The 15,987-nt window shown below is 37.4% G+C and overlaps 2 protein-coding genes across 3 annotated transcripts in view; one reads left to right on the forward strand and one right to left on the reverse strand.

Moving 5' to 3' along the window:
- The window catches only part of LOC105383184 (protein singed), a 33,575-nt gene extending 30,218 nt beyond the window's left edge, over positions 1 to 3,357 (reverse strand). The window contains exon 1 of one of the 2 annotated variants that reach the window (XM_048627028.1): positions 3,074 to 3,357. The gene's annotated coding sequence lies outside the window, so the exon portion shown is untranslated. The remainder of the gene's footprint in view (positions 1 to 3,073) is intronic. The other variant, XM_038108922.2, reaches the window with a different exon arrangement.
- Positions 3,358 to 6,767: 3,410 nt separating this feature from the next.
- LOC119694781 (THAP domain-containing protein 6) lies at positions 6,768 to 8,099 on the forward strand. The gene is made up of 3 exons (XM_048627069.1): positions 6,768 to 7,014; positions 7,534 to 7,720; positions 7,876 to 8,099. Exons 1-3 carry the CDS (start codon positions 6,938 to 6,940, stop codon positions 7,972 to 7,974), a joined length of 363 nt encoding a protein of 120 aa, XP_048483026.1. The 5' UTR covers positions 6,768 to 6,937; the 3' UTR covers positions 7,975 to 8,099.
- The last annotated feature ends 7,888 nt before the right edge of the window (positions 8,100 to 15,987 follow it).

Here is a 15,987-nt window from a genome sequence, read left to right on the forward strand (position 1 = left end):
CATTGTCAAACATTTATTTACTGTCCTTATTGCCTTTTAATAAGATGTCTCAGTCTCAGAGTTTTGATGGTTTACTTTTAACATTTTCTGTAATGTTTGATTTGAGTTAATGCAGCTCTGATACCAAACAATATTCAGATGTATTGTACATATTATTTGTAAAAATATTATTTAAAAAAATCTTACATTAGTAAAGGTTTGAGAGGTATGGAGTTGGCTTCAAAACTATGGCAACGGATAGTAAAACTAGGGGCGACGGTACTGAAATCTGCAGTATTGACAAGATAAGATAATAAGTCCGATAGTTTGCAATTTTATCAGATAAAATATCTCACTGCAAAGAAATGACTAACAAGTCAAGTTATCTTAAAATCGACCGACTTTAAAATTCTATACAAGACGAAAAACATGGCTCATGAGTTGATGACTCTCTAAATTGTAATTTGCATAAAGAAGCAGAAACTCGAGATTTGCAAGTCCGTCATGGTCATAAAACCCAAACTTTTCAAGACAAAAATATTAAATTAAGACAAAAAACATTCTAAATTCAAACCAGCAGCGACGGCGGTACGTACGTTCCGGTGCGCGGCGCACAATCATTAACAATGCACACTTAATTACTGAAATGCTACATATCTGTTTCTTGACGCTAAATCTGCTCATTTTTATGAAACAGATAACAGTAATGAGCTCATCTTGCTCTTGTTAGAAAGTCTCGCCGTGGCCGTGGCGTGCCGCGGTTTTGGGAAAGTAAAGCGCATATTCGAACGCATTCTTTTAATAGTTCCGTTTTATATATTTATGTTGCTAGCCTTTCACCTCGTCTCGTTATTGATGGGTTTTTCTACTGGTCAAATTAACAGGCATGGAATTTACTGTCGGTTATAATTGAATTAGACCGGAATTAAGCTCAATCAATATTTCTTCTTGCAGGTGTTCCGATTCTGTTGCCATTAACATTACATGTTTCATTGGATTAATTAAAATTTATCCAATAATTTCAGATTTGTACGACAGAAAATTTGGTATGGAGTACATGTCCCATAAATCTATTAATGAGGTGTGAAGGAGCCAGGCCTGCCCGGCGGCGGCTGCGCGCGCGCACGGTCTGATTGCCGCGGCTCACACGCCATCTAATGCTCGCCAATTAAATTATGCCGCATGGGCCATAAACAACTGAATTTAAGGTTGGGAATGCTCCTCTTTTCGAAAGTTTCATTACGCGGATTATAAAATAACGGATGATCTGAATTTGAACTTGGATTCTTGAGAGATACCTACTGGAATGTTGTACATTTTGTACAGAATCAAAATAAGATTGATGGAATCTTCATGCTGGAACTTGGATAATGTCATACTAGATACATGAGAGTAGAGAGGTAAGATAAGAAAGGAATGTTAACAAAAAGCTGAACAGTAGTTTCATCAGCCGATAGGCACCAAACATTAAATGATGGAGAAAGTCAAATCCAAACTCTCGAGCTCAAACGTTTGTCAAGTTACGATGAATAATGTAAAAAACGAAAGTGTGGAGACGGGGACCCCACGGGGACTGCTGATTCATTATTCAACTCATTAATGTGTAGTGCGGTTATTAAACTCATTATAGATTCATAAATGGTTATAATCATTAATAGCTACTTTCTCAGTGTCGTGCCGTCGTCAGTACAGATATGGCGAAGAATACTCCTCTAATTGGTGGCTGAATTTCATGGTTTGTGGCTGCCAGGAATCTCTTCAGTTGGACAAAATTACAGCTACAAAAACTATGGCAGCTTAAACGGTTCGGCTTCTTTTATAGGTGGCTAGCTGCATACATGCCTTTTTACATTGTTTGAAATGTGATTTGGCCTGTTTACTAAGTTCTACAGTTTTACTTCAGAGGCGTGATGTGTATTGGCAATATACATCACTTTTTATTGTTTATTTATTTTAAAAGTAATTTTGTGATCATAACCCTCTTTAACCTGACAAAGTACGAAGTCGTCTCCTAGTATAATTTAGAAATACTTGGATCAATTTAAATGCAGTTTAGGTTGAATGGGTCGTATGATAAAAAGTCTCTATTGGAAACACAGATGGTGGCGTAGGTACCTCCTGGAACAGCAGTGTTAACTCCTCAGCACACAGGACTTGTGTAGTGCACACAAAGGTCAAACTTGTTTATTTGAACTACACATATTCAAAAATTGCCTATCACCTCTGACACTGACTACCCCTTCGGGGATTACAGTCGTAAGCTTAGTTAAAAAATTTAATGCTCATTATGATCGTTACACGTTACATGAGATTCTTTAGTACTTAGATATCCCCAAGTTTTAACTGCCTTCCTAAGCTAGGCTAGCTAGCTACAGGGTTTATCTCGATGATTTCCTTCGCCGTAAGAGCGATGCATTGAAAATAAATTGCAAAAAAATTATTGCTACACATGTCAAAGTCGGGAATGAAACCTGCATCTCTGACGTGAGAAGCAGGCGCTTACCTGACTGAGTTACCACTGTGGGTTCGGATTACTTAGGATTAGGATATCTCTGGTCTCTGAAATTTGATTTCATATTTATTTACTAGGCCTTTTGTGAGGGTAGTTTAATATTTAGTCTGAAGCTTTTAATGTATGATTTGATTATCATACTTAACAAACATATAACATACCTACTTTATTTCACTAGATTCTTCTTCTTTCAGTAAATATGCATTCACTGAATGTATGTAACCCCTAACCTTAGGTAGGATACCAACAACAGCGCGGTAAGTACCTACATACAATATGAAAAATGATAACAAAAGCGCATCATAGCTTCGCCGACACCGAGCTAGTTCAAGATCACCGAGTGAAACGGGTGTAGCTGCTATAGACTGTAGGTACATAGAGTGTAGCGTGTAGGCGGCGGCGGAGGGTGAACAGCCCCACCGCTACCTAGACATGCGTACCTATAGGTATAGAGCGGGCACCGGTCGGGACTCGGGACAATCGATTCGCGGCTCGCGGCCCGGGCCCCCCGGCCCCGGTCTCTGCCCGGCAACCACCACTCTACTCGCATAAAATAACCAACTAACGGCAGCAAAAACTCACCTCTTCTCACTTCAGCAAGCACACACCACCGCACAAGATGCAGTCACGTAGATCGCGAGAAATATACCACTGTTGTTGCACACAGAAAATATCTAACGCGCTATCTGCAGCCTGATTGTCACTATCATCAATAAACTTGTCACTTTTTTAATCCGTTATAATTTCTAATGCAAGAAATTAGGATGCCGGCTGGCGAAAACGGCCGGTGTGGCTTTATTTCGGTAATCGAAGGAAAAAACGACGTTAGCCCCACAACGGTTCGCGGCGGACTGACAGAAATGAAGATGGCGCGATTGGCGGGCAGGGCTGACGCAGTGAATATAGCTGCGAAAGCTCCGTTAAGATTTCAACCAATAGCGGGATATGTCAGATTAGATTAACCAATAGCATTCTAACCGTTCCATAGACTATTTGCGCGTGAAAGTTTGAAAACTTTGAATCGAAAAATGTAAACGTAAAAAAGTTTTTTTTTACCAATTTTTTTTATTTATTTATTTATCTAATTACAAAAGTTTACAATATATTTTTAATTATCAAAGGTCTGTTTTCTGTATAGTTATCAAAACGTTTATTCGACGTACCTATTACCTACTATCACTCGTTTGTCTGTCAAGTTCGGGCACCCACCAATCTCTAATCTTACTGGCCACCGATGGGTTTATTAAATTCTTTTCAGGGGTTATAGGTTTATGTATTAAAAATATTCTTAGCCATCTTTCATCATCATCATCATCATCAGCCAATAATCATCCACTGCTGGACATAGGCCTCTCCCAAGGAGCGCCACAACACTCGGTCCTCGGCCTTCCTCATCCAACCACTACCCGCCACCCGCCTAAGGTCGTCAGTCCAGCGGGCAGGAGGGCGTCCCACGCTGCGTTTGCCTGTTCGTGGTCTCCACTCGAGAACTCGTCTACCCCAACGGTTATCGGTTCTTCGGCAGATATGACCAGCCCACTGCCACTTCAGCTTGCATATTTTGACAGCTATGTCGGTAACCTTAGTCCTCTGACGGATAACCTCATTTCTGATACGATCCATCAAAGAAGCCATCCTTAAATAATAATAATAAAGTAATCGTGTTTATTGACCCTTCGCCACTGCTGGCCATCCTTGTGGTGCAGTGGATCTACCTATTGGCACTGAAAAAACTCGTAAGTAGGTATGATCTCAACTTAGATAAGTACTCAATCTGTTCCAAACAAATATAAACTCCATTCTATTCTATTCTATTCTAATCTATTCTCTGTGGGGGTGTAAGAACCTGCACCTGGCTCTCTCGTGTGGAACCTTTGTGCATAACCCCAAGGTCTAAACTGCCTTCCTAAGCTTGGACCATTTCCCACCACGCTGGTCCACTGCGGGTTGGTGGGTTCACATATCGAGATGTGCTAAATCTAGATATGCAGGTTTCCTCACGATGTTTTCCTTCACCGTAAGAGCGATGGTATACAATACATTGTACTTTAGTTAAAATAACTCATTGGTACATGTTAGCGCCGGGATTCGAACCCACATCTCTTGCGTGAGAAGCGGGCGCTTACCCGACTGAGCTACCACCCGCTCTGAGACTCCAATAAAGAGACATTTATTAAATTCTCTGAGGTCGATGCTCCTAGAGCAGGTATGTTGCTCTACTAAACTGTAGTCACATCAACAATTTAGATTATTAATTAAAAAATTGTTGCACAGTGGTCTAATTAGTAATTACTTTGCGGTTATTACCTACACATGTTTCTATTATTGTGTTAGTTGGTTAATTGGCACTGTCTTGTCTTATGTCTCATCTCGTCACAGCATCGTAATAAGTACCTTTCTACAGGCTGTATCTACCTACCGAGTGTTGCATATTCTGAATGACCTAGCTAGTACCTAGGTAAAAGCTTAAATTACTTTTGTTCACTAATGCTTTGCAAATGTGTATAAAATACATAAATGTACAGTAAGCTATACACTTCTGTGTCAAACTGACGAACCGTCAATGTTTCAATGAATGGATAGGCGGTTTTAGATTGACAAGGTACTACATAAGTGTATTGTATATATAGCTACTTATATGCAGCTGACTGCACTTACATATTTGAACTAAATTTTATTTAGAAACTCTAAAACTGTGTACCTTTTGTTTATCTGCGCGTTTGTATATCATATCGATTAATAAAAACCGATTCTTTAAAAATCTGGTAGCTAAGTAAAGTCCCAGTTTACTCGTATCTGGCAGCTGTAGAAGAATTCGGAAAGCCGAGTCGCGTGCCGCGCCGCATCTCATCCGCCATTATCATAATTGATGAAAGCAGAGGAGGACCGCCCGTAATGCCAATTTTGCGTAGAACAAGCAGGAAATGAAGATACAATGCCTATAAAAATATTATATAAAATACTCGTATGCTGAGGCGTTTGAGGTGTGACGTCTCAGAGATTCACCTCATTATTCTTGCTGGTCCTGGAAATTAATGAAATCTTTAATCGTACTGTCTCATTATATCACTGAAATTTTTGCTATTCTTGCTTACCTACTCAAAGTATACATCGGTACCTGAGTAGGTACACTAGGTACTTACAGATATTTTATAGTTTTCAGACAGTATACCCAGCTGACAAATATGGCCCTCCTGCAACTGATACTGCAAGGGAAAATAGGTACCTACCTACAATAGGGCAAGAGAAGACCCTGGCCGTAGAAAAACCCACGGGCTACAGAGCCTCGCCGATTGGTCCAATATGTCCACCATAGAGCTGTTCCGAGCTGCAACGTCTCGGACCATAAGTGGCCGCAATGATATCCGACCTAGGATAGGAAATGGTACCTTAAGAAGAAGATACCTTGCTACATAGTTATTGACGTATTGATCTTCCTACCTTGCTTGTGCTGTATCACATGTCTAGGCTGAAAATCTCGTCGCTGTCCGCGGAAATAAGTAATAATAACTGTTCTACGCTCTGTCAGCGAAGACGGCACAAAAACCTGCGTCCGCGCACCGGCCCCGCGCCGCCGCCGCCGCCGTCGTTCGGGAGATGCTCGAAAACTGGCGAAAATCACGCGATCGACTGTCAGTTCAGACTTTATTTATTGATCAATTTACTATAGGACCATATTGTGCCAATTTTTATAGACCAACAGCTTCTCTAGGTATTCCCTTTCACTAACTTCAGGTAATGGGTGCAAAGTCACACCACGGAATAAACATCATCATCATTAGTAGCTCTTACGCGGTGTTCGGTAGATCCCGCTAACCGATAGGGACTCAGTTCAATCGTCGGCGTTGTCTGAAGACTCATACTAATAAAATAAAATGCGTAGCTGTTTTCCGCCTCCTTGCTCCATAAGATTACAGCTAATTGTGTACAATAATCCGCATCTAACGCATATCATTACTGGCTAAGAACCGCGACGCACCATGTTCAACAAAAACTTTAATTAAAGGCGCCATATTTCAAAATGGTCAATAGTTTTTTGTATCTGGTAGGAGTGTGTCGGTAGTTTCAAACACAACTCGGACACGCATGCAAAGTACTGCCATTTAATTAGGAACAGGTAATTGTTAATCGCAATTTATAGCCAAAGTGAAACTTTCCGGATGAGGGAGAGACTGGAGATGGACACTGATGGGCCGAGGCAATAATTAAACATATTATTTACGAGCTATGTCAGGAATTTGTCTATGTCACTTCCTTGTCTACTGGTAACAAACAACCTTTGATTATATACAACCCTAGATTCCCCTTAGAAGAAGCCATTGCTGCCATACATAAACTGGGGCAAACTGCCCCCGTTACAAATTTCGCTCTACAGTGTCTATTGTGTCATCGCCGGTGCTACACATATTTGACAGTTGGCATTAATTTCGATTTTGTCCTTTTAAAATGCGTGTATGTGCTTTAAACGTGTGCAGAAATTACAAAGGTCGACTAAAAACGACACACAAGGTCACCTACCATCTGTAAGTAATGTATTAATATAAATAATTTAAGAAAGTAAATATTGATATAATTTTCTTCGGTGTTGCCAGTTTTTTCTTGAAAATAAATATACCAAAAAGTGAGTATAATTTATATTAACCGCTTGAATGTCCTATCGACACCCGGTCGACATGACAAGTGTACCATAAATAGTTTCGTGATTGGATTCTCAAAATTGAAATTAGGCACATACCTACCTTGAATTCATTAATAATGGATGGAATTTGCAAAACCTACGCATATATTAAAATCATTTTTTTTCTGCGTTTCTATGGTTGTTGGTTTTGCGATTTACGAAAACGAAAAAGTTTCGCTATTCTTTTGTCAACTGTATACCTAGATCATAATGTCTAAATATTCGTGATAGTTTCCGCTGAGGCGAAATGGTATTCGACAAAACGTAAACTTTTACACAACTAAAGCTATCATAATTTTTATTATAGGTACAAAAGGTAATTTTATCACTTACAGTTTAAATTCTAATATACATGTATTATCAGGATACCGAATGATCCCATTATAAGAAGCAAATGGGTAGAAATAATTAGAAAAAGCCGTGGAGAGGACTACTGGAAACCAGCAAAATCCACAGTGATCTGCTCTGATCATTTCCACCACAAAGATCTATATTACACAAAAAATCAGACAGGACTCCGAAGACTGAAAAAGGGAGTGTTACCGAGCAAAGTAAGATTCCCAGGCATTATTCTTATCCTAGACATTCGAGAGGTCGTGTCAAACTGGTCAATGAATTCAAAATAAATATTAATGCAACAATGTATACCCTTTTTGCAACACCTTTTATTACCAGCTACCTACAATATTTAAATTCCACATTCCAGGCATTATTTGTATTACCAGCTAAGTCTGAAGAAAGCGCTAGCTCTGGCGAAGAAGCAGAAGCAATAAGTGAAGGATTTAGCAAACAGCCGGTTAGTTAGGCCTACAATTAATTACATTGATAAAGTTCTGTCATTAATATTAATACATCCTACTAATATTATAAATGCGAAAGTTTTAGCGTATGTGTGTATGTTTGTTACTTATTTACGTCAAAACGGCTGAACCAATTTAAATGAAATTTGGTATGGAGTTAGCTGATACCCAGGACACATAGGCTACTTTTTATTGCGGAATTCCCACTAGAAAACTTTTTAATGCGAAGCAAAGCTCGCGGGAACAGCTACTAAATTATATAGGTAGCATGATAATTTTTTGTCTACAAGATTTTTTTTATCTAAATTTTTAGACGCCTTACACATCAAATCAATATGAAAAAAAAACCACAGAAACAGATGACCAACCAATTTTTCCTTCAACTCCTAAAACATCAAAAGTAGAACAGACGGAAATTGAAGACTTTTCAGACTTAGATTCTGTTTTTGATACCCCAAAAAAAGCCAAGTTGAGAAAACAGTTAAGAAAAAAAATAGCACTTCAGAAAAGATACATACTTAAAATTCAGTCGCTCAGGCGCAAAAATTTGCGACTCAAAAAAAAACTAGCCTCGTTCAAACAAATTCTTGAGACTTTAAAAACAGAAAGATATATTAACGATGACACTCCTGACGTTTTGAGTAGTAACGTATTTGCTGCAGACTTGTATGCTAAAATGAAGAAAAAAATACAAGGAAAATCTAAAAAGCCTGCGTCAAAATACGAACCAGAATTTAGAAAATTTTGCTTGACCCTCCATTTTTTGTCGCCTAACGCTTATAGATACATTAGAAATAAATTTGAAACTTGTCTCCCTCATCCAAAGACAATATCAAAATGGTATGCAAATATTGATGGCTCCCCTGGCTTAACAGATGATGCATTTAAGATATTAGAAGCTAAAAGAAAACAGTCTAATGCTAATATGACCTATGCATTAATTGCTGATGAAATGGCTATCAGACAGCAAAGGTGCTTTAACCGACAAACTAAGCAAGATGAAGGCCTTGTTGATATGGGAACTGGTCCTAATGAGAACCTTAATGTAAAAGCTTCCGAAGCTTATGCGTTTATGCTGGTATCATTAAATGAGTCATGGAAATTACCAGTAGCCTATTTTTTAATTCACGGATTGACAGGAGAACAAAAGGCAAACATAATTAATACAATACTGAGCCGATGCTATGAAGTTGGAGTTGATGTCGTGTCTTTGACATTTGATGGACACAGTACTAACGTATCAGCAATGAAGGTACTAGGTTGTAATCTTCATGACCCTAAAAATCTCAAAACTTCATTTAAACACCCATGCGCTAATTATGAGGTGGCTGTCTTTTTGGATTTCTGTCATATGTTAAAGCTTATACGAAATCATTTCGAATTGAAAGAAACCTTTATGCATGAAGATAAGGAAATAAAGTGGGACTATATTAAGAAACTTGAAGAAATGCAAGAGCAAATTGGATTGAATTTGGCAAACCGATTGACCAAAAAGCATGTACATTTCAGAAACTCCATAATGAATGTGAAACTTGCTACCCAACTGCTGAGTAGAAGTGTCTCAAAAGCAATTGAGTTTTGCCGACAAGAACTTAAACTTCCTGGTTTTGAAAATAGTGAAGCAACCGAAAAATTTATTATGATAATGAACAACATTTTTGATATTTTCAATTCCCGAAACTTCAGTTCCCATGGCTTTAAACGTCCAATTATTCCAATAATGAAAGATGAAGTTTTTGCGGAGTTACAAGAAGCCAAAGATATGATATTGAGTCTCAACATAAAAGTTTCTAGAAAAAGAACTTATAAAGAGCACCAAACCTCTAAGAAAATCACACTAAAAACTTGTACACCTATACTAAAATCCCCTTGCTTCACCGGGTTTCTTGGAGTTCTTGTGTGTATTAAAAGTTTGGAATCGTTATATGAGACTCTAATTGAATCCAACAGGCTGCGGTACTTGACCACGTATAGATTAAGTCAAGACCATATTGAACTGTTTTTCGGATCAATTCGAATGCATGGCGGACACAACGACAACCCAAATGCTCGTCAGTTCAAAGGCATTTACAGAAAACTTCTGTGTCACATGGAACTAAAATCAGCGGAATCGGGTAATTGTGTCCCCTTAGAGCACATATCTATTTTGATGTGTTCTTCCGCGCTAAAATCGATAAATGAAACCGCTGCTTCAACGCGGCCAGATGATGATGAGGCCGAAACCAGTGAACAGGAATCTTTAGGTGAAAACCTGGAACGTGCGTCACAATTGTTACACAACACACAGTTTTGGGAGTACAAAGAACAGGTGGTAGGATACATCGCTGGTTATGTCGCAAGGAGCTTATTAAAAAAAATCAAATGTACTGCGTGTATTGAATCCCTGCTGGCAAAAGAAAAAAAAGTATTTCACAAATTTGTAAGTGTGAGAGATGAAGGGGGTTTGGTGTACGCCTCACAAGATACGTACGATATTTGCAAAATTACTGAAGAAGTTTTGAGAAAATATATGTGTGTACAGGATTTCAAAATGACCAGTATAATACATGCAAAGATAATGTACACAGTATTGAAAAAAAATGTAGGCAATAACAACTTCTTTGCTGTCACAACTGAGCATATTTGTGGTTCACTGCACCAAATAAATATAATAAGATTGGTGGCAGAAAAATATTTGATGATACGATGTTATCACATGTGTAAATTAGACAACTTAACCAGTAATGTAAATTCAAAAAGAAAATTATTTAAAAAGCAAATTCAAAGAGAAGGAAATTAATAACATGAAGAAGGTAAGGCAACCATAATTAATTTTATAGTAATAAAATAATATAATATATTAGATTTTAGCTGAAATTTGAAAAACCATCTAGAGTGTTTATTTTGCCATTTCTTCCCCTCAGTGACCGAGCATTTGTGAAATGATATTTTGACAGTCGACAAATAATTGTAATAAATACGCTGTAAAAAGCGAGTGGTGCGGTGGTAACTCGGGTGAGTCGGATAAATCATACTATTAACGTATTTTAACTAATTTAAATTTCCCTAAAAATATCACCACATTATTATGAATTTTCTACCAACTTAGTAGAATTTTACTTACGTTGCCACACTTTTTCTTGCACTCAATGACATGACAGAAGGGAATGACAGTACAGTCACGTAAAAAAGTAATAAAATATTGGCCTGTTTACTATGTAGGCGATGTATGAGATGAGTCCGTCTAGGGTTGTAAATGGTCGAAGCAAACAACATGGCTGTACATATTATTTTCTCCAAATTACAATAAAAGTTAATTAAATACCCAATATGTGAGTATTCTTCTAATTCTATATAAATATCCACTGCGCAACGATATATAAATAACAGGTTATGGGCGATATGGCGCAAAGTTACCCAAAGTTGGAAGCTTCAAGCTTCGACAATTGGCTCTTCAGAGTCAAATGCTTGTTAGACGAAAAACAGATAAAATATGTTTTAGAAAGCAAAACCACCGAAAAGAGTGATGAAAAATATGAAACAAACGATGCGAAGGCTAAATGCATCATAGTTCAATGTCTTACGGACAAGCATTTAAACATAATAAAAGAGTGCAACACGGCACAAGAAATGGTAAAAGTACTAGAAGACACATTCCAAAGAAAGAGTATAATGACTAAGATTCATTTACGAAGAAAATTGCTAAACGTGAAACATGAAAAATTCGAGAAACTAGAGGAGTATTTCGCAAGGTTTGATACCATCGTACGGGAACTGGAATGCACCGGAGAGAAGGTGGAAGAGAAAGACAAAGTCTGTTACATACTGACAGGACTAGAAGAAAGGTATGACAGCTTAATAACAGCAATAGAAACAATAAATACAGATATTAAGTTAGAATATGTAAAAGCGAGACTATTAGATGAAGAACTAAAGATGAAGAACAAAAATCCGGAACACACAAGTGAAGAAACAGCATTCCCCAATATCGTGACATGCTACAGATGCAACAAACCCGGACACATAGCAACAGAGTGCCGAGGAAGAGGAAGAGGACAGAGAAGAGGAACACAATTTCAAGGACGAGGAAACAGAGGTCATGGTCGAGGAAGAGGATATATAGCAAGAGGACAAGGTCATCAATATGGAAACTACAGTCAACAAGGTCAAAGACATCATGCAAGCCAACAGGGATCATCGTGGCAGCACACGGCTGCAACTGCATCAGAAGAAAATAAAGAATTTTCATTCATAGCAGGTACACAAAATGATAATTTTAAGAACAACAAAGTTGAGAATTGTAAATTAGAGTTCATTGTAGATTCAGGTTGTACAGAACATCTTATTCAGAGTAAATACGAGAGATATATGTCAGAAATACAATACTTAGATAAAGAAGTAAACATATTCATAGCAAATGGAGATTACGTAACAGCAAACAAGAGAGGAAATATTTATGTCACAAGTGATAGCGCAAGTATAAAAATAGACGCACTAATAGTAGAAGACTTGTCATTTAACTTACTTTCTGTAAGAAAAATAGTTCAGAATGATTGTGAAGTAAGGTTTAACTCTGAAACTGTAGAAATTCAGAAAAATAATAATAGCGGTAATAAAATAGTAGGATACTGTTCAGGAAAACTATATAAGTTACATACAGAGATAGCTGTAGATAGATGTAACTATGCTAATTTCAGCACCGGCGAAGTATGGCACAGAAGGCTGGGACACCTCAACCGTAGGAGTTTACAAACTATGAACCTACCGGTAAGCAAAAATGTATGCGGTCCATGTATGGAAGGAAAAGGAAAGAGGAAACCATTCCAAAGGATATTGAAACCAAGGTCGCATAGTATAGGCGAATTGATACATACAGATATAGCAGGGCCAGCAAATATCGAAGGTTTAAACGAAGAGCGATATTATCAAACTATAATCGACGATTACTCACACTTTTGCGAAGTGAGACTCCTAAAAATTAAAAGTGAAGCAACAGATAATATAATACATTACATAAATAGATTGGAAAATGAAAAAGGAATCAGAGTAAAGAAAATAAGATGTGACAATGGAGGAGAGTTTAAAAATAGAAAAACCGGCCAAGTGCGAGTCGGGCTCGCGCACAAAGGGTTCCGTAGCAGCAAATATAATAAACTTTAAATCAACCTATCTCAAAAACTATAAGAGATACTTTGATCAAACCAAAAATCGTTGAAAGAGTTAATTAGCATGCATCACCTCTATTTTTTTTAGAATTTTATACCCCGTAGTTATAAAAATAGAGGGGGGGGGGACATACTTTTTACGACTTTGAGAGCTGATATCTCAAAAACCGTTCACTTTAAGAAAAATGATTTTTAGAAAACTTTATATCATTTTAAAAGACCTTTCCATTGATACCCCACACGGGTATGTACATCGAAAAAAAATATTTCATCCCTCAGTTACATGTATGGGGGGCCCCACCCCCAATTCTTTTTTTTACTATTTAGTGTCATATTTTTGTAGCGGTTCATACAACACATATTCCCATCAAATTTCATCACTGTAGTACTTATAGTTTCCGAGTAAATCGGCTGTGACAGACGGACAGACGGACAGACGGACATGACGAAACTATAAGGGTTCCGTTTTTGCCATTTTGGCTACGGAACCCTAAAAATGGAATCATTTTGTCAGGAGCGTGGCATTATTATACAGTATACTACCCCATACTCACCACAAAGCAATGGAGTTGCCGAACGCATGAATCAGACGTTGTACAACAAAGCCAGAACACAACTGAATGAGGCTAATCTGCCAAAACATCTATGGGGAGAAGCAATATTATGCTCAGCATATCAGCTAAATCGATGTCCATCATCTGCCATTAATTTTGAGACACCAGAATGCATTATGAGAGGAAAAACAGACCTGTCAAGGCTCAAAACTTTTGGAAGCAAAGCATGGGCTGTGATTTTACCAAGACAGAGCAAATTCGAGGGCAGAGCGAAACAAGGGAGAATGGTAGGATACGCACCAACTGGATACAGGCTGTGGGATCCAGAGACTAACAAAATAATCATCAGTCGAGATGTAAGATTTGATGAATCAGACATCATATATCAAGAAAAGAAACAGGACAATAATGTAAGATACTACCAAGAAGAAGAACATGGACAAGAAAATGAACAAGATGAGAATGTACAAAGAGAAGCTGAAGTGCAAGTTCATGAAGAGAGACATCAAGAACTAAGTAGAGAACAAAGAACTAGAAGGCTACCTACATATTTAAAGGATTACGAATTGGAAGAAGACGTTATAGAACAAGAAGCAAACATAGCATTCTGTCTACACATAGAACCTCAAACATATGATGAAGCTATAAAAGAAGGAGAAGGATGGAAAGAAGCAATAGATAATGAGTTAAAGTCACACGAACAACTAAACACTTGGACAGAGACAGAACTACCAAACAAGAAAAGAGCTATAGATACCAAATGGGTTTTTAGAACAAAGCAAGATGGAAAAAAGAAAGCACGACTAGTAGCAAAAGGTTTCCAAACAGATAACAAGTACAATGTTTACTCACCAGTGACAAGAATGTCAACTATAAGAATGATGCTAAGCTATGCATTACAGGAGGATCATCAGCTAAGACAATTCGATGTACCAACTGCATTTCTTAATGGCGAATTAAAAGAAGAAGTATATATAAAACCGCCAGATGGAGTACAAGTCGGCCAAGGAAAGGTACTGAAGCTAAACAAAGCTTTATATGGTCTGCGAGAAGCACCAAAATGCTGGAATGACAGATTTCACGACTTTATAATTAAGCAAGGTTTTGAACAATCAAAGCATGATTTTTGCTTATACACGAAAAAAGATGAATGGTTACTGATCTGGGTGGATGACATCATAACAATGGGAAACTGTGTAGAAACTATAAAGAAATTAAAAGAAGAATTCAATGTAAGAGACCTGGGAGAAGTTAAAGAGTATATAGGCATGGAAATACGTAGAGAGCAGAGTATATTAAAAATAAAACAAGAAAAGATGATTAATAAAATAATAGAAAAATTTGGAATGGAATCGTGCAAGGGTGTAAATACGCCGATAGAGGCTGCAAAATCCAAAAACAACGAAGAGGAAGAAATAATCACAAATGTACCGTATAGAGAACTAATCGGATGTTTAACATACATCTCTACAACATCTAGACCAGATATAACTTACGCAACTTCATACCTAAGCAGATACTTAGATAAACCAACGAAAGAAAGATGGATTGCGGCTAAGAGAATATTAAGATATTTAAAACAAACTGCAAGTAAATGCTTAACCTATATCAAGAATAAAGATTCGCAGAAGAGATTATTAGCTTACAGTGGAGCGGATTGGGCAAGCGACAGTCAAGACAGGAAAAGCGTAAGTGGCTGCGCTATATTTTACTGCGACAATTTAATATCATGGTTCTCGAAGAAACAATGCACCGTTTCATTATCATCTGCAGAGGCAGAATATGTGGCTGCTGCAATGGTAACGTCGGAGCTAATATATTTAAAAGGTATATCAGCTAACTTCAATATGGATATTGATGCATACTTGCTTGTTGATAATCAAAGTGCGATTAGAATGATTGAATGCAACGAAAATAGTAAGCGCACCAAACATATTGATATTAAGTTTCATTTTGTAAAAGATGCGGTATGTAATAAGAATATTGTTGTATCGTATGTGTCTACGCAACAAAATGTAGCCGATATATTTACTAAACCATTAAATACTGTAAAACACAATTACTTTGTAATGAAACTGTTTATTATATAAAATAAGATTAAAGATTAAAGATTATTTTGATTACTTATGTCGATAAAATCTCCATGGTAGCGTTTTTGGAATGCAATAAATTAATAAGTGATAGACAGTTAATTTTCTTTAATAAAATAAATTACGCGCGAGTTAGGGGTGGACCGTTGCTTTAGACAGCATTTCAGACATTTCCTCAGTTACGGTGAATCGCCGCTACATAAATCGTATATAAACGTGTCAAAATTTAA

The sequence above is a fragment of the Plutella xylostella genome, chromosome 17 (assembly GCF_932276165.1).
Source record: "Plutella xylostella chromosome 17, ilPluXylo3.1, whole genome shotgun sequence".
NCBI lineage: Eukaryota > Metazoa > Arthropoda > Insecta > Lepidoptera > Plutellidae > Plutella > Plutella xylostella.

Coding starts and splice junctions, on each gene's coding strand:
- LOC119694781 (XM_048627069.1), top strand. CDS start 6,938: ATGCGTGTATGTGCTTTAAACGTGTGCAGAAATTACAAAGGTCGACTA. Junction 7,015..7,533: donor CACAAGGTCACCTACCATCT/GTAAGTAATGTA, acceptor ATGTATTATCAG/GATACCGAATGATCCCATTA. Junction 7,721..7,875: donor AGGGAGTGTTACCGAGCAAA/GTAAGATTCCCA, acceptor TCCACATTCCAG/GCATTATTTGTATTACCAGC.